Genomic DNA, 20,304 nt, shown 5'->3' on the forward strand with positions numbered 1-20,304 from the left:
ATAAAAAGGCTCTCAAAGGAGAGTATTAGTTGTTATTTGAATTGGTAAATAAGGTACTCCTGCCCAGGATGGAAAAAAGGTCTACTGTGACAGGCCCAGATTTGTACCTTATGGAAATGCTATCTACATACCAAAAGGTAAACCTTCCAGACATTGTACTAGAGCACTTCCACACAGTCATGTCTACAAAAGATGGTAGACATAGTTTAGCTTATGGATTTTAGTTAAATAGAGCATTTGTTTATTTTAATGTTGAATGTGGAAAGGGTAAGGCAGAATCAGTGAAACAAGTATATAACCTCACTACCTTAGAGGATAATGAATTCATCCATAAAAGAAAGAGTGGGAAGTCTAGGTCCATTGTGTCTGAATTGCTTGATGCACAAAAGAGTTTAAGGGGGGAAGTGGATATTCTGACCGTCCAAGTGACTCCAAAAGGCAGAAGCAAGTGCACAAGCAGAGGGAGGAACTAACTCAGATGAAAAGTTAAAAGAAGAAAATATTGTCTTGCATTCGAAGGTGAAGAAGTTAGAAGACCAGGTTGAAATATTGACTTCAAAAAATAAAGCCTTGACTCGACAAATTCTCAAGGCACATGCTGCAGAAAGTAAGAGAATGACTCTACTCCTTAGGCAGCTATCCAAAGACTCTGGTCTTTCTTCTTGAAACTTTTCCATCCTAGTCCCTTACCCCTACCATTTGGCCTTGTGAAATTTTGTTCTCTTTTGTTCTTATCTTTGCCTCTAATGAGCAACTGGCACACTTGTTTTAATATTTTGTGGTATTATTTTTATGGATGGTTTTTAGTACTGATTAATGAATGAATGAATGCAATTCTCCTTGTGCTACCACTACTCCTGCTTCTATCTATTTTTTCTTTCTCATGTAGGTGTTGCCTTAATAGTGACACGACCCAAATCAAGGTCTTGTCGTAATGGGCATTCCAAGTCCAACCAGAATCGGAGACCACCCCCGATATCCAACCTAACCAACCAACATGTACCTTGAGTCGGATGGATTTTGAACATATAATAAGATAGCATGATTAACCATATATAGACTTTAGGATAGGTCCAAGACCATGGACAACGCAAACAAGTCTAACCATCCAAATCCAAACCAACAACTATAAGCCAAAACAAAAATAATGACCAAGTTCATATCTATAACATAATAAAATGAAACAATCATAAATCAAATACAGTCATATGGTATCAACCCCAATACCAATACCAATACCAATACCAAGGCTGATACCTCTACCAAAACCGTCCATACCAACACATAGTAGTACTACAAAGACTATCCGAAAGTAAAATAATATCTGATTGAGACATGCCCCCAATAATAGTCAAAACCAAAGTCTATGAAATGATCAAAGTTTGTAAAGAAATCCATGACATGAAATAGAGCCTTACGAAGTATGGAAGCTCACCACTTCAATCCAACACAAGCTGATTCGAAATCCAATCACTGAGCAAGAGGATTAGTATGTCCGGTTCCTGCATCGCGTGGGGATACAGCCGCCCAAAGAGGGGTTAGTAGGGGAACGCTAGAATTCACTCAGGATAAGGATAAAGTAATGCCAACTTTTAAGACCAAGTAAGCAATCATATACATTCACAACCATACGTATATATATATATATAAAATCCATGTCGGGAAAGGAAATTGGGTTTAGCATGCCTTAAAAATCATTTAACCTGGGTATATGTAGCTTAACCATCCTAGAACCACCCATGGGCTATATGGGTCCAGTATTACCCCCTGAATGGGCCTCGATACACGTAACCGTACGTACCGGAGTACCATAGGAGTAGGGAATTCCTGAGTATCATTTGCTCTCCACGATACATATATACAAATGTAACTTAGGGGATTCCCGTATACCCCATAAGTATATAGTTTCCATGACCAATCCTCATGTCGGCAAACATGAGTTTTCAGTGTTTGTTCATTGGACTCACACTTTCACGATTAGCTATTACAACCCGTCATTATTGCCCAACTAAAACCATTAGCACACAACCAAACCACCAATTCCATTTATTATTAACCAAGGCTATAAGAAGTGGTATCGTTATACCGACTATAGATTGCAAGCAATGCCTTAGCCAATCTTTTTAAAGATGGGATTACCATATACCTGGAGATTTCATTATCATCAAGTTTGCTTGGGGGATTCCCATGAACCCCACAAGGAGTTCATTATTATGATTGTTTGGGGGATTTCTATGTACCCCATAAGGTTTTCAATTAAACCATAACCATGACTACCAAGACCTTACCATTTAACCATTTAAACCAATTAGGGTTCCATTACCCATGTATACCATGCAAAGTTGCAATAAAAAGTTCAACTATGTAACCAAAGCATTCTCATAGGCATTTTATCAAACATGTTAAGGGCATATAGTTTTTAAAACCAAAACCAAGTACCAATTGACCATTCCCATGCAACCACTTGTTCAAACCACCATTATAAAATGAAAACAATAAGTAAAAACATGAATCAACCATTAATAACCAAAACTCCCAACTAGGGGTATACATAGGTCTGGTTGGTTTGGTTTTTGATTGAATAAAAATCAAACCAATTATGTCGGTTTATTAAAACTATAAACCAAATCAAACGAACATAAAATCAGTTTTTTCAGTTTAGGTTTTAGTCGGTTCTTTCAATTTTTTTGAGTTTTATTGGTTTTTTTATAATCTTTATTTTTTAAAATTATATTGTGATTGAAGACTAGATCAAGTATGTTTTCACTCATGTTCTAATGAAAAAACTCAATTATGAAAAATCGAGGAGCGAAAAACGCTCTACAAACTAAAAAGTAAGATGAAGAGTGAAAAGTTTAGGTTTTAAGTTTATATTGAGTTTTGGATCATTTTATTAGTATATATATATATATATATATATATATATTTATATATATACACACACACATACTTTCTAAACATTAAAAATTAATAAAACTAATTGAAAAGGTAGATTATAATTAATATTTTATGTATAAAAAGCTAAATTATATACATGCATTTATACATACATATACACATACATACACACACATATATATATATATATATATTTATATTATGTCGGCTTGATTTGGGTTCGGTTTGACTTTTTTTTTTGGTTAACACCAAACCAAACCAAGAATGGTCAGTTTTTTTTTTCAAACGCCAAACCAATCAAACCAAACTATAATTCGGTTTTTTTTCTCGGTTTAGTTTGGTTCTTCGGTTTGGTTCGACTTGATGGTTTGGTTTGTATACCCCTACCCCCAACATATAATTCAAAACCCAAAACTATATCACAATTATGCCATGAAAACCATACATTAAATCGTGTCTTTAGTTAAACTAACAATGAGGGAGGAGTAATATGTCTTAGATTATGAATAAAACGAAGAGAAACTACCCTTGTAAGCCCCAAATTGACCTTATTGAAGAAACCCCAGCCATCCTTGACCCAAGAGTCTTAAGAGAATGTGAGAGTGTTTAAGAGAGTTTGATTGATTGCAAATTGGTTAATGAAGTCATAAAAAGGTGCTTTATGTTGTGGGGTTATGAGAGGTTAAGAGGGGAAATGTCCAGAATACTCCCAACTTGAACTGTACAAATCTTCCACAAGAAAGTACGACAATACCCCCTTCCAACCGTACCCTACCATACGAGTGGTACCCACTAGTCATACCTTAGGCATTCCTTGGACCTAAAAACTATCCAACATACGACCACCAAGGCCAACTCGTATCCAAGAATAAGACAAGTATCATAGCACCCCACCTTAGGCAGAATAGAATCCTCTAGGCTACACTTATGGCATCATACGAGTTAACATCATACTACTAGTACCTTAACATATGACTAGTATGACCCATTCGTACCTTGGACAGAAACCATCCAACCACACTGATTAACACATGACTAAGACCCCTCTAAATCATACTCTATCATACAACAAGTACCTACTTTTGACACCCAATCTTGGCTCGCTCTGTTTTCTTTAATTATTTTTTTGTGCTCCTCCACGCTAAATAATTTTTCAAAATAAATTTTTATTTCTATTTCTATTTCTGTGAATTTTGAAAGAATAAAAAAGAGTATTTATTTTTCTATCATATTGTAAAACATTCTAATTAAATATAATTAAATATTTTAACATCAAGTATCAAAAAAATATCTTCTAGCAATCACATTCACATTTTTTTTCTAATTTTATTTTTCAAATGATATTGTGACCATATATATGTATATTTTTATTATATAAAATATATATTCTTTATAAGTACGTACATGCATTTTTGTTAATATTAAATTGCAAATGATATTAAATTAGGATGCTTATACAAATTATGTCTGTAACTTATAGAGTACGTATTTTAGGATAGTAGAGAGCGTCAGTAAAGCTAATTTCAGCAAAAAAAAGCATTCAGGCCAATAATAACTCAATTCCAATTTTTTATTTCATCCAAACCCAACTTTTATTTATAAATTTCAGCCAAGAGGCCCTAAAATTGGCCCAAAACCCAGTTCAATATTCATTTCCACTTCATCGATCCACCACACCATATCCATCAATCACACATTGCTTCATCAACGAAAAAACAAAATTCATCCACAAGTTAATCCGATCCGCTGATTCTTTCTAATCCAAGGATCTCGAAGTTTAAGTTATTATTATATATTCATACAAGTAGGTCTATATAATTTATTTTTAGTTATTTAACTATTTATTTATTTATGTATTTATTTCCTTCTTTCCTTTCTTTTTAAATTAAATTTGAACCGCCCGATCAATGATCGAACGGATAAAAAAATAGTCATTTTTAAATCGATTTTTCATGTAATTATCCGTGCATACATACTTTTTCCTTTTTTATTATTGTTATTATCACTTTTTTAAAAGGCAACTTTTAGGAACGTCCGATCTTTAGATCAGACAGATCAAAACCAGTCAAAATTCCAACTATCAAAGACGTCTTTTTCTTTCTCCTCTTCCCAAAGAGAGCAATGTTCCATCACTTTTAGCCTTTCCCAAAACAAAACAATAACAAACACTTATCTCCTTCTCCTTTCTTTCCCTCTTCCCATCTTTCTCAATGAAGAAAACGCTAACCCTCACAACTCACCACCACCTGCACAAAATTCTCTCAATTTTGTATCCCCCAAGCCCGTGAATCCAAAAAGACAGAGAAGAGCAGTCCCAAAATGATACAAAAACCTATTGTTGATTTTGAATCTGCCATTAGTGGCCCTGAAAAGTCGATTTGGAGGAGATTTTTTTGATTCAAATCTCCTCCCTCCTTTTTTTCTTCCTGTTTTTTATCTTTTAAGTTTCAAATACAGACTTTGAAGTCCAAATTTGCGCCTATAAATGAGGGAGCGCACTTCTCTATTGGTGGAGGTCTTCAGGAGAATCAAATGAGGGGGATTGACAAGTCGAAAAAAAAAGAAGAAAAACAGAGAGAAAATTTGAAAAATAAAGGGGTCAAAAATTGGGTAAAAGGTAGAAGAAAAATAGAGTTGAAGGACCAGTGGACAGGGAAAATGAGGAAAGAAAAGCAAAAAAAAAAAGGAAAAGAATTCAAAAAAGAGGCAAAAATTCATGAGTGAAGCAAAAATCAGTGGTAAGAGAAGCAACAAAGAAAATTAATGAGAAAGAGTGAAAAGGGTACCAGGGAGAAAGGTGGTGAAAAACAGAGAAAATAGAGTAGAAAACAATTGGAAAGGGGGGTTGAAGTTGAAAGAAGAGGGCAAGAAAAAACACACGCTGAAATTGAGAAAACATCCAATTCGCCCAAGTCCGTACCTTTGCCTTTTCTCAATCTTTTGTTATTTAGTTTAGCGCGAGTGGAGGCATTCAATTACGCGTTTGTCATCGAAAAATATCAATGTCAGAGCCTCAGTTTTGCTACCCCAAAAGGTATGGATTCGTCTTTCACGTCACTTTCATCTCCCTTTCTTTCTCTTGTTTGGGTCTTCAAGCATGTTGTTTAGTTTAAATTAGGTCAATTCTCATATTGATGTGATTGAAAATATATTCCTGCATAAGTTCTGATAAAGTAAAGTAGCTGTCAATTCTGAAAAATCGGGCCTGGATGTGAATGTTTATTAAGTTTACGTTGTCGTTAATTTCAAAAATTGGACTTCGATACTATAGACAGCCAATTGGTGTGAAAATCACCATATTTTATTTACTCGTGTATTTTTCTAAGTATGTATATGTGTGTTGTTATTGCTGCGTATTCCACTCATAAATTAGATCCAATGATTGTCGTCAAACATTCTTCCAATGATTGATTCCTTCTTTCTAGGCAACAGACGTAGTATATTATTCAAACTCTGCAATTATTTGACTCCTTTCTTCAACACAAAGAATGTGGAATATTATTCATCTTCACCCATTTTTAACTCTTTTCAGCCAATGGGTGTGAGGCATCGTCAATAATCCTCCTGCGTTAGATATCTCTATCACAGAACCTCATTCATCAACAACGAAACTTGAGATACTTTTTAAAAGGCATCATTTTATCTCACTTTTATCAATTCATACCGACTATACATCTTTATCACCGCTATCAAGGCCTCTCTTAACCACCCTTATTAGCTATATTCCCTCTAAAAAAAAAAAATTAAAATTGTTCTGAATCCAAAGTGTCTCAAAATCTAGATTTATCTATATCAGTTTGTTTGAACGAAGGCCTACCTCTGGCAAATAGAGGCTCCAAAATATGGGACGCGCTTCCTTGAGATTGTCAGAATGTGCTTGTCCATCGACATGAGCTAAATCTTTAACTTTCATTTATGTTTGAATTATCCCCCGACAAAGGTTGATTTGTTGATTGATAGAACTAGCCGACTTAACCTATATCACAAGAATGAACACCAATGTCGTCGACCTGACTAGAAGTGTTCCAAAACTAGCCAACGTATCAGGGACTTTCAAAAGACAAGATGATGCAGATAAAGATGAACATATTCTTCTCTTGGAGCAACAACTCAAGCGTTAAAAGGAGAACTACACCAAGGAAGGGACCCCACACATCCATCCATGACTACTCTACCACGCTCTCCTTTTTTTTCGTCGCTACGAACTCGAATACCTGAACACTATCTCTCAGTACAACCTCCCACAACAACTATTGGCTTAAGAAATCCATCATCACCGTTCGCACCCATCAACTTGAATAAATTTCCTCATTACAACCCATATTTGCTCGTGATATTCAACAAACAAATCACGCTATATTTCAAGAACAATATATTTCTCCAATGTGCGTGACGGAGACACCCGCTTTCACCATACCTGTAAAAATTAGGTTTTTGATGAGTACAAGGACAAAAAAAGAAGATGATATACTCATAAATGATTTTTGTAATCTAAAGCGGGTGATGAAACATCTCCAAGAAACTCAAGGCAACGAGCATTTGGACTATGAAGATTGATGTATCCATTTAGATGTTGATTTTCCAATTAGGTACAAGCCACCTAAGTTCGACTTGTTTGATGGAACCGGCGATCCATATACTCATTTAAGAACATATTATGATAAATTGGTAGGGATTGAAAAAAATGAGAAGCTCATAATGAAGTTGTTCATTAGAAGTTTGTCTGATGAGGGTCTCACTTGGTACTCCAAACAATACCCTCATTTTTGGCATAAATGGAGCGACATGGCTGAAGACTTTATGAATCGTTTCAAGTTTAACACAGAAATCGCACCGGATAGACTTTCCCTCATTAGTATATAGAAGAAGCCCTCTATATCATTTCAGAAATTCGCTCGACGATGGAGGTCTGAGGTAGGAAAATTCTAACCACCAATGTCCTAAAGCGTATTGACAAAGTATTTTATCCATAGTCAAGAAGGGGTCTATTTTGAAAGGATGATGTTTACATTGAGGCAAAAGTTTGTCGATTACGTCAAAATGGGAAATTTCGTAGTAGAGTCAATTAACTCTGGAAAGATTAAATTGACAAACAACTCGAGCGAATCTACTTAGTTGGAGTCCATCAAAGGGGCTAAGGTACAGAATAAAGGAGAATATCTGTTGTGATACCACACCGATTTATACCTACTCATTTCAAAATCCTAATAACTAACTGATGTAAATATCGAATCACCAACTACATCATTCCTACAATATCCTACAAAATTACTTTCAACCCTGAGCTCTCACATACCAAAATTCATTAGACCATGTGTACCAATCCAAGTGTTAGTTTATCAAAATCAGACACCTTTTACGCTAAGACAAAATCTGAAAGGTAGGCGCAATCGAAGTCGCACTCAATTTTTTGAACCATTGGCACTTTTGTTTGAGAGACTGAGAGCTGTAAATTTATTACAACCCAGGCTGGGGAATATTCCTAACCCATTACCTAAATAGTTCGATGAAATAGAGCGATGTGTTTTCCACTCCGAAGTTTAGGGGCACGATACTGAAGATTGTAATAAGTTAAGGCATAAAATTGAGTACTTGATCAAGGTCAGGGCAATCCAATGTGTCAAAGTGCAACCAAATGCGAAGAATGATCCGGTGCCCAATCATGAAAATAGAGGAGTGTATATGACATGAAGGACATCATCCTCCACATCGAACCGGCAGGGCCTTCTAATAAGCCACTCTACAGAGAAGTGCTAACTTCAGCGGGAATACGATAGAGATGAATCCAAGTTGATCGACTTAGAAGTAGTCAATAGAGTCTTATATTTGAAGGCACAAGATTTTCTTCTAATTATCATGTAACAGAACTATGTTCTGACCTGATTTCTTATGGTGAGATACATAGGCAACCCTCATCAAGTTCAGTCGTACTTAAGTAGAATCGTCTTCCCTTTTTGTAATTGAAATTACGTGTGATCTGATTTTTCTTGGCGGGATACATAAGCAGCCTATATAAGGCTCGGCCCCTTTATAATACAAAATTCCATCTTTTCTTTATGACAAGAAAAATTTCAATGCGACGATATCTAGAAAACTCGGCACGCTCCATCAAGGATATCCCGATATATTCAATGAAGAATCATCGAGAAAGTCTCTCTAAGAGACTGGGGAAAATTTTGGAGAATGCTTCAAAAATCAATGAAGAAAAGGTCCAAAATGCTTCAAAAATCAACGAAGAAAAGGTCCAAATTCACGTCAAGTCTAGGACGTTCAACTCAATATTTTTACAATCAAGGTTGATTCGTACCAAATAACGCCAAGTCATCACTAAAGCTACAAGGTATCAATGGGGGACAACTTGTCTACAATATCAAGAGAAATGCTCCAAGGATTAATACGGAAGACACTTTCACCACTTAACCCAAAGGTCTTCTCTACAAATACTGTTGGAACATACTATCGATCCAAGTGCCTCAGAATCACGTCGACAATCAGTACACAATCGATTACACTCATTACGTCAATCATAGGGGTCAACCGAATCTTTAGGTGGCACATGCCTATTAAAGGATTGGAAAGAAAGTGCACGAAACAAGGAATGATAATCTATACCCACAATCCCAAGGAGAATTTCCAAAAATACACTCAAAAGCATTCAAGCTTGGATTACGACTAATACATCAATCGTGAAATGACGTCTAAATTGGTTGATGCTACGACTATAGTGGACCCAACAAGAGTTCATAAACGAAGATGCCTACAAAATAAGGAGACTGTCAAAGAGGCACCCAAGAAATATTTAGAGTTTACGCAAGGAAGACTCGTGCGTATACCCAAGCCTCTAGCTTCTAGCAAAACGCAAGTCATTGAGACTACATATAAAGATAGCTTACACAACGCGTTCACTGCTCTCTCACTCAAAATCGTGCCACGAAGAATCGACCTTGGGATAGAAATTTCAAAACCTGATTTACAAAAGCATCAATCGAATTAAGGAATTCTTTGATGCTAATCGTTAGCACAAGGAAAAAGCGATAAGATGTCAAAGACTATTACATAAGAGACACCGCTCAAAAATGACCAAATAAGCCTTTGAAGGCAAGCTCATGATTATCAACCTTACCATTCGCCACCCACCTACCCTTGTGGTCAAATTTTCTTAAATCAAATTATTATTATTATTATTATTATTATTATTATTATTATTATTATTATTATCATCATATACTCTTTATTTAAACTATGCATTTATATATGTATTTTTACCTTTACTTTTAGCTACTCTTAACTGCTACTTTTATAAGTTCTTACAAATAAATGAATAATATCATGATTTTTTACATTTCAAGAATATGCAAGTCTACTTTACGCAAAAATTAGTATGTTAACGCATTTTGATACTATTTATAGGTTTTATTTCTTGGCGAGAAACACATTTGCATAAATTTACCCTCGAGGTAAATAAGTTTTTATATTTCGAGACTTACGTAATAATTTATGATAAATAAATATTTACATGCCTTTAAAAGTTCTATCTTCTTTTACCTCATAAATAATCTCTTTATGCACGTAGCATTACATACCTTTAAACTTTATATTTTAGCGAAAATTATAAAACTTTACAACAAAATATTAAGGCTAACTTTAACATTCCATTTTCTTTTTGAAGCATGCATGTATATTTTGCAATATAGTATATAACATATTCGCATATCATAAGTGTACATTATATACTTGGGGGTTTCCTTTAAATTTGACAAATACTTGTGTAGTTATTATTGTTTTTGTAAATAACAAAATAAATATTTTTCTAAACTGAGTTTAACGACTATCTTCGGATAGGCTCTGAGGGGTGCCTAACACCTTTCCCTCGAGTAACCCAAAACCCTTACTCAGAATCTCAAAATATTTTCGAAAGACCAAAATAGAGTCTTCTACATAAAAAATTATTTTTCCTAATTTTCCTAAAAAGTTAGGTGGTGACTCTAAAAATGATTTTCAAAATCCGAGAGTCACGACATAACCACCCCATGTTGTGTGTTGTTTTAATCGGTTTGAAACAGAGCGCGACACCCACAAGTCGTATGATGTCCAGAAACTCAAAAATTGAGAAATTCTCTAAGGACCAAAACCCAAGGTGTTTCAATTCTCCCCCACTTGAATTATTCGTCCTCGAATGATGGACAAGGCAGTACTAGCACAATTTAAACCCCTAAATATCTCTACTCTTACCTTTAAAATAGAAAATATAATACCAAGGAATCAATTCTTCCTTTAACAAAGTTTGAAAACAAAGACGTTATGAAGAACACATACCTTCCGCCCGAATTCCGGGAGTAGAAAACAAGAATGGATACTTGGACTTCCAGTCCTTTTTCGCCTCCCAAGTAGCTTCTTCAACCTTATGGTTCCTCCAAAGAGCCTTAATTGAATCCACATCTTTGGTCCGCAACCGATGAACCTGTCGATCCAAGATCTCAATCGGGATCTCCTCATAGGACAGAGAGTCCAAAATATCAATATCCTTGATAGGCACCACTTGAGACGGGTCACCAACACACTTCCTCAACATAGATACATGGAACATCTGATGAATAGAGCTCAAACTAGAAGACAACTCCAATTCATATGCAACCTTACCAACCCTTCTCAAAATCACATAATGACCCATATACCGGGGGATGAGCTTCCCTTTCTTACCAATCCGAATCACTTTCTTCATGGAAGACACCTTTAAGAACACCCTATCCCCAACCTCAAACTCTAAATCTCTTCGCCTCACGTCCGCGTAGGACTTTTGGTGACTTTGGGCAGCCTTAACTCTATTCTGAATTACCTTCACCTTCTCTATCTATTGGTGAACTAAATTCGGGCTAAACATATCCGCTTCACCAACCTTGAACCATCCAATAGGAGACCTACATCTCCTACTATATAATGCCTCAAAAAGGGTCATCCTAATACTAAAATGGTAACTATTATTGTAAACAAACTCTACAAGAGGTAGATACTCAACCCAGCTACTGCCTTAGTCAATCACACACGCATGAAGCATATCCTCCAATGTATGAATAGTTCTTTCTGCTTGCCCATCCATTTGCTGTGAAAAGCAATACTCAGACTAACTTTAGTCCCCAATCCTTTCTGAAACAACCACCAAAAGTGAGATGAAAATTGTGTGCCACGATCAAATATGATAGAAACAGGTACCCCATGCAGCTTCACAATCTCTTGGAGGTACAACCTCGCATAATCTTCAGCCAAAAATTTAGTCCTCACTGGAAAAAAGTGACCTGACTTTGTCATCCCATCCACGATGATCCAAACTGAATCAAATTGGTTCCGAGATCTAGAAAGATCGATAACAAAATCCAGATTGATTACTTCCCACTTTCATTCAGGCAATTCAATTTCTTGATACAACTCTCCGAGCCTCAAGTGCTCAACTTTCACTTATTGACACACTAAGCACTTAGCCACAAAATTAGCCACATCCCTCTTCATACTATTCCACCAATATATATCCTTGAGATCATGATACATTTTCGGCGAATCGGGATGAACAACATAGCGCAATTCATGTGCCTCAGCCAATATCCTCTTACGCAAACCATCTACATCAGGAACACCTAACCTCTCCTAGTACCGCAGGGTACCATCACCACTAATCTAAAAAATCATCACCTTCTGCCCGTCTACATCACCCTTGATCCTCATCAAGACAAGATCTAACACTTTTTTCTCCTTGATCTCTGCACCAAGAGACGACCGCACCACTTCCTGCACCAATACACCACCATCCCCAGAGTCTAAGAGATGAACTTCAAGGTTATTCAAGCGGTGAATATCCTTCACTAACTCCCTTTTCCACATGAGCTAAACTCCGCATAGAGAACCTGCTAAGAACATTATCAACCACTTAGCTTTATCTGGGTGGTAGTAAAGACTCATGTCATAGTCCTTGAGAAGCTCAAGCCATCTCCTCTGCCTAAGATTAAGCTCTTTCTGAGTGAACACATACTGCAGACTCTTATGATCCGAGAAGATGTTCACGTGCACTCCATACAAATAGTGTCGCTATATTTTCAATGCAAATACCACAACTAACAGTTTCAAATCATGAGTAGGATAGTTCCTCTAATGCATCTTCAACCTAGAAGCATAGGCTATCACCTTTCCATTCTACATCAGAACACAACCAAGTCCCATATGGAACGCATCACAATAGACCACAAACCCAATAGTGCCTTTAGGTAAAGTTAAAATCGGAGTCGAAGTTAACTTATCCTTCAGCCTCTCAAAACTACCCTCACAAGTATCAGATTATAGGAACTTTACCTTCTTCTACGTTAATTTAGTCAACGGGATAGCTATAGAAGAAAAACCCTTCACAAACCTCATATAATAACCAGCTAAACCCAAAAAGCTCTGAATATTGGTTGGAGTCGTGGGTCTAGACCACTTCTTAACCACAACAACCTTTTGTGGATCTACCATAATCCCCTTACTAGAAATAATATGACCCAGAAAAGTGACACGTTCAACCAAAATTTATATTTCGAGAATTTGGCATACAACTATTGCTACTTCAAGGTATATAACACGATACAGAGGTAATTGGCATGATCCACCTCACTCTTAGAATACACCAGGGTGTCACCTATGAACACAATGACAAACAGATCCAAAAACTGATGAAAGACCCTATTCATCAAATCCATAAATATCACAGGGGCATTGGTCAACCCGAAAGATATCACCATGAACTCAAAGTGCACATACCGAGTACGGAGGGCAGTCTTAGGGATATCCACCTCCCTAATCTTAAGTTGATGATACCCGGATTGAAGATCATTCTTAGAAAAGAATTTGACACCTTGCAACTGATCAAACAAGTCATCTATCTTTGGAAGATGATACTTGTTCTTAACCGTCACCTTATTCAACTGCCGATAATCAATTTACATCCGAATGAAACCATTCTTTTTATACACGAATAACATCGGTGCGCCTCACGGGGACATACTTAGATAGATGAAACCCTTATCCAAAAGATCTTTAAGTTGCTCCTTAAGCTACTTCAATTCAGCCGAAGCCATTCTATAAGGGGGAATAAAAATTGGACGAGTGTCCGTAACTAGGTTAATTCTAAACTTAATCTCCCTATCAGGAGGAACACCAGAAAGGTCATCAAGGAAGATCTCAGGAAATTCATTCACCATAGAGACTGAATACAAGGAAGGACCATCCAAGTTAGAATTTTTGACCCATACTAGATAATAGAGACACCCTTTGGAGATTAATCCCTGAGCTCTAAGATATGATATAAACTTCCCCTTAGGAGCTAGGGAACCACCCTCCTATTCAATAACCGGCTCGCTAGGGAACCTAAATACAATATTACAGGGTTTATATTTTAAGGACGCGTAGCACAATTGTAGCCAATCCGTACCTAGAATAACATCAAAATCCACCTTATCTAACTCATACAAATCCATTAAAGTCTCCTTACTACCAATTGATACCACACATAACCTATAGACTCTTTCAGCAACCACAGAGTCACCTATCAGAGAAGAAAAAAAAAAGGGTCCAAAATAACCTCGGGACCAAAACCAAAATCCACAGCCACAAATGGGGTCATATAAAAGAGAGTGGACCCTGAATCAAGTAAACAATACATATCACGAGAAAAAAGTTTAAACATACCAGTCACAACATCAGGCGATGCCTTAGACTGCCGTCGGGTAGTGAGTGCATAAAGATAATTTCAACCACTGCCAGAACTAGATGGTGCACCCTTTTGTACCGGAGCTAATTTTGAAGCAATTGGAACCTTATCCGCCCCTGAAGCAACCTTACTAATCGGACAGTTTATAAGCATATGGCTTGGCTGACCACATTTGAAACACCCGTTTCTCCCTTCATCACAAAAACCTTGATGCAACCGACCACAGAACTTATAAGGGGGATATGATGAAGCCGACTTAGCCCTACTAGCCTGAGATTAAGTACCCTGTGCCCTGAAGTTGTCGCCACCCTGCTGACGTTTGTCACCCAACGGCTTTAGGTAAGGAGCACTAGTTGTGGAAAAAGAACCAGAACTCCCCCACTTTTTCTTTGGCCACTTATCGCTATCCCTAACACTTAGTTGTTGGCCACCACTCTGCTCAGAGAATCTAAACTTATTGCCCTGCCTTTTCCTTACCTCAGCCTACTTTTTTTCCTCTTCTACCTGATGCATATGAACAACCAACCTAGAGATATCCATGTCCTTGATAAAAAAAGAAAGTATTACTTTCAAGGATTAACTCACAAGATAGTCCTGAGGCAAACTTCCTTATCTTGGCCCTCATATTCGACACCATCTTCGAAGCATACCGATACAACTGGTGAAACTTCAAGGCATACTCCTTGACCGTTATTTTCCCCTATTTCAAATTAACAAATTCCTCTGCTTTCTCTTCTTTCAACTCTTAAGGAAAGAAGCGGTCCAAAATGCATTAGAGAAATTCTCCCACAATGATGACTCCTCAACATCACCCCTTGCCCTATCCCATTCCTCGTACCATTGGTACGTTACATCCTGCAGCTGATAGGATGCAAACTCTACCCCTTCTACATTAGTAGCATGTATAACACAAAAGATCTTTTCCACCTCATACAGAAAACCCTGAGGATCCTCCTCCACCTTAACACCCGTAAAGGTCGGAGGGTCCAACATCATAAAATGGCCAACCCTTATAGCCTCAGAAAATGGAGTAACAAGAACACCACGCTCAGCCTGAGAAGCTACCAACTAAGCAAACATATGAATCGACTGACAAAACTCAGTATTCGTTACGTTAGCCTGAGAAGGACTAGAGAGAATCAGTGAAACTCCAGAAAAATTAAAGACTGGACCCCTAGACCGAGTATGGATCCCATGAGTAGAGAGTGTCCCATTAGTATTGTCCTCAGTTGGGACAGTAAAGTTTTCATGAACTTCATATCATTAAGGCATGATCTGACAAGCAAACGAAAATCAGAAGAATCCAAGACCTTAGACTCTACAACTCAAAATAAGATAACAAGAAAGTGAAGCATTCCTAAATGCCTTGTAGCAACTCCTTTTGAGTATAGTGCGCTACGCACCCTTAAAAGAGACCCTACTCGACACGGATTTGTGGACTCTCAACTGACCATGAACCCAGGGCTCTGATACCATCTTGACACGACCCAAACTAGGGCCTTGTCGTAATAGGCATCCCAAGTCCAACCAGGACTAGAGACCACCCCCGATACCCAACCCAACCAACCAACATGTACCTTGAGTCGGATGAATTCTGAACATATAACAAGATAGCATGATTAACCACATATAGACTTTGGGATAGGTCCAAAACCATGGATAACCCAAAAAAGTCCAACCATTCAAATCTAAACCAACAACCATAACCAAAACCAAAATCAAAACCAAAATAATGACCAAGTCTAATCTATAACATAACAAAATGGAACAATCATAAACCAAATACAACCATACGATATCAGCCCTAATACTACTACCAAGGCTGAATTTACTACCAACACCTTTTATACCAACCCATAGTAGTCCCACAAAGCCTCTATCCGAAAGTAAAATAATATTGGATCGGGAAATGCCCCCGACCATAGCCAAAACCAAAGTCTATGAAATGATCAAAGTGTGTAAAAAATCCATGACATAAAATGGATCTTTCTGAAGTATGGAAGCTCACCACTTCAATCCAACACAAGCTGATCCCGAATTCGATCACTGAGCAGGAGGAGTAGTATGGTTGGTTCCTGCATTGCAATGCAGGAAACACAGCCTCCCGAAGATGGGTTACGGGTGAACTTTAGCATGCACTCAGGATAAGAATAAAGTAATGCCAATATTTAAGTCCAAGTAAGCAACCATATACATTCACAACCATATGTATATATATATATATATAATTCATGCTGGGAAAGAGAATCGGGTTTAGCATGCTTCAAAAACCATTTAACCTGGGATATGTATCTTAACCGCCTTAGAACCACCCACGGGCTATATGGGTCCAGTGTTACCCCCTGAACGGGCCCCAATACATGTAACCGCACAAATCGAAGATACCATAGGAGTAGGGGATTTTCGAGTACCCTCCGCACTCCATGATACTTATATACAAGTGTAACTTAGGGAATTCCCGTGTACCCCATAAGTATATGGTCACTATGACCAATCCTTATGTCGGCCAACATGAGTTTTCAGTGTCTGTCCATTGGACTCACACCTCTACAGTTAGCTATCACAACCCGCCATTATTTTCCAAATAAAACCATTAGTACACAACCAAACCACTAATCCCATTTATTATTAACCAAGGCTATAAGAAGTGGTAGCGTCATACCGACTTTAGCTTGCAAGCAATTTCCTTAGCCAACCTTTTTAAAGATGGGATTCCCGTGACCCTAGAGATTTTATTATCATTAAGTTTGCTTGGGGGATTCCCATGTACCCCACAAGGAGTTCATTATTATGATTGTTTGGGGGATTCCTATGTACCCCGTAAGGTTTTCAATTAAACCATAACCATGACCACCAAGACCTTACCATTTAACCATTTGAAACCATTTAAACCAATTAGGATTCTATTACTCATTTATACCATGCAAAGTTTCAATAAAAAGTCCAACTATGTAACCAAAGCATTCTCATAGGCATTTTATCAAACATGTTGAGGGCATATAGTTTCCAAAATCAAAACCAAGTACCAATTGACCATTCCCATGCAACTACTTGTTCAAACCACCATTATAATAAGAAAACATAAGTAAAAACATGGGAAAACATAAATCAACCATTAATAACCAAAAATCCCAACATATAATTCAAAATCCAAAATCATATCACAATTATACCATGAAAACATACATTAAATCATGTCTTTAGTTGAACTAACAGTGAGAGGCAGTAACATACCTTAGATTATGAAAAAGATGGAGATAAACCACCCTTGTAAGCCCTAAATTGACCTTATTGAAGAAACCCTAGCCTTCCTTGACCCAAGAGCCCTGAGAGAATTTGAGAGTGTTTAAGAGAGTTTAATTGATTGCAAATAGGTTAATGAAGCCCGAAAAAGGTTCTTTATGTCATGGGTTATGAGAGGTTAAGAGGGGAAATATCCAGAATACCCCCAACTTAAACTACAAATTTTCCGCATGAAGGTACAACCATACCCCTTTCAACCGTACCCTACTATACGAGTGGTACCCATCACTCGTACCCTAGGCATCACTTGGACTCAAACACTGTCCAACATACAACCACCAAGGCCAACTCGTACCCAAGAATACGATAAGTATCCTAGAACTACACCTTAGGCAGAATAGAATTCTCTAGGCTAGACTTAGGGCACCATACGAGTTAACATTATACTACTAATACCCTAACATACTACTAGTATGATCCATTTATATCTTGGACAAAAACTATCTAACCACACTGATTAACATACACCAAGATCCCCCTAAATCGTACCTTATCATACGATAAGTACCTACAAGTTGTATGATGTCCAGAAGCTCAAAAACCGAGGAATTTTCTAAGGACCAAAATTTAGGGTGTTTCAAATAGCCATGAATTAACATGTATACTTATCTATGCCTGGTTTATTGCCTAACCTCTTTGATGATGCCAAAAGGGGAAAATAGTTGAGGTAGCTTGCATTGATGTAGCTAAGCAGGGATGTGTTGTGATCTGTGTTGTGTTGATCAAATATGGAGTTGTTCTCATGGATTTCTCTCACTCAAGGAAAATATAATGCTCATAAACAAGGGGAATAAGGTGTAGGATATTTATATTCTTCCAGGCATCAGTGATAGGGTGAATTGGTTGGAAAAACTGGGGCAAAGGCTGCTGAGGTACAGATTGTGTTGTATGAGGATATTTTAAAAATGTTGAATGCCTGCATAGGTTTGTCATCATTAAAGGAGGGAAATTGTTAAGTCCTTAATTTTGACGATTGACAAACTAATATGTAGACTGTATGTTGGGACCTGTTTCCTGGAGTTTTGTGATAACAAAGCTACTAAAAATTAGGGGGAACAGGTTGGGCTCACCTGTCACTATCGCGGTCAATAGTCACAGCTGATATAAAGTATAAAAGTTGGTGTGAAAAGCTGCTGACACTATTTTGCTTCAACCAATCTCTCCTAGGTTTTCTTGTGTCACAATATATATTGCTCATTTTCCTCAACAAGAAAACCAATGCTTCCATATTCTTACAACTAAATATCCTTTGAAGCAAAAAAAAAAAGACTACATATTGCAGCAGAAAACTAATTGTTCATCGAATTGTATTTTTATTTCCTTGTTGTACTTGAGTCTCTGTAATGTTCTTAAACGTTTGCCTACATTTGCTTATGATTGTAGTAGCTGCTGAGGTGCAAACCTTCATCTTGTAATCATCTAGAGTTAGGTGATTGTTTCAAGCTAGTTTTAGCTTGGTGTGTCCAGTTAGAGTCAGCTGGAGGTCGAAGCAGTAGAGTTGCTGCTTGTGTTTTCCTTGTAATAGAGTTATTGCGAGGAAACAAAGGATTAGGAGGTTAATCTTTGGAGTCTGTATTCAAGAAGTTACTTGGATATAGTGGAGCTTAGAAATCCTGGAAGTAGGTCGTGGTTTTTTCTTCCTTGAGCAAAGAGTTTCCACGTTAAAACCTTGTTTCTTCCTTTTACCTTATTCCTGAACTTCTTGCTTTATATATCTCCTAGTTCTTGTCATGTGAGTGTATCTGGGAACAGATCTTTGAGTTGAAGAGCTATCCACCACAACCTTTCAAACACACTAACAATTTGATTATTAGATGATAATGAAAATAAGTGAAACATAACACAACGGGAATAAAAGGTAAAGGAAACAAATCTAAGGAAACTCATAGTAAATATAAGCATCTTTGATATCAGCTCTCAACTATCCAAGTCATACCAAGATTGGTCGCAGGCAAGGGAAATTGTAGGCTAAAAAAATGCTTGGAGATTAAGAGGACGTTGGATTGACTTTTAAAAAGTTGTTTATAAGCTAAAAATAAATTTGATTTTTGACTTATTTTTATACTTGTTTGGTCTAAAAATTTGTTCTTAAAAATACTTTTTAACTTTCTCAAATACGGTCAAAATTTAAAAAACGGTTAAAAGCAAAAATTAATTGAAATAAGTCAATCTAAAACACCTTCTAAGTATATATTCAATCAGAACAGAGAGAATCCAAATGCCTTTACAAATGAAAAGAGACAACTATTGATAGGCTACCATATTGGACGTGGGCCAATTTAAAATATGTCACTAGAGCACTATAACACCTAAATCTATATCTTTGCGCTATGCGTCTCATTCTACTAGAGGGGATGCCAACTAATATTCCT

At 37.0% G+C, this 20,304-nt stretch overlaps 1 protein-coding gene across 1 annotated transcript in view; it reads right to left on the reverse strand.

Annotated features, from left to right (window-relative positions):
• Nucleotides 1-1,169: 1,169 nt before the first annotated feature.
• LOC107858893 overlaps nt 1,170-20,304 on the reverse strand; it is a 36,100-nt gene continuing 16,965 nt past the window's right edge. The window contains exon 3 of the mRNA XM_047406589.1: nt 1,170-1,502. Within this exon, the coding sequence (XP_047262545.1) occupies nt 1,440-1,502 (63 nt within the window). The 3' untranslated portion in view covers nt 1,170-1,439. The remainder of the gene's footprint in view (nt 1,503-20,304) is intronic.

The sequence above is a fragment of the Capsicum annuum genome, chromosome 2 (genome assembly GCF_002878395.1).
Source record: "Capsicum annuum cultivar UCD-10X-F1 chromosome 2, UCD10Xv1.1, whole genome shotgun sequence".
NCBI lineage: Eukaryota > Viridiplantae > Streptophyta > Magnoliopsida > Solanales > Solanaceae > Capsicum > Capsicum annuum.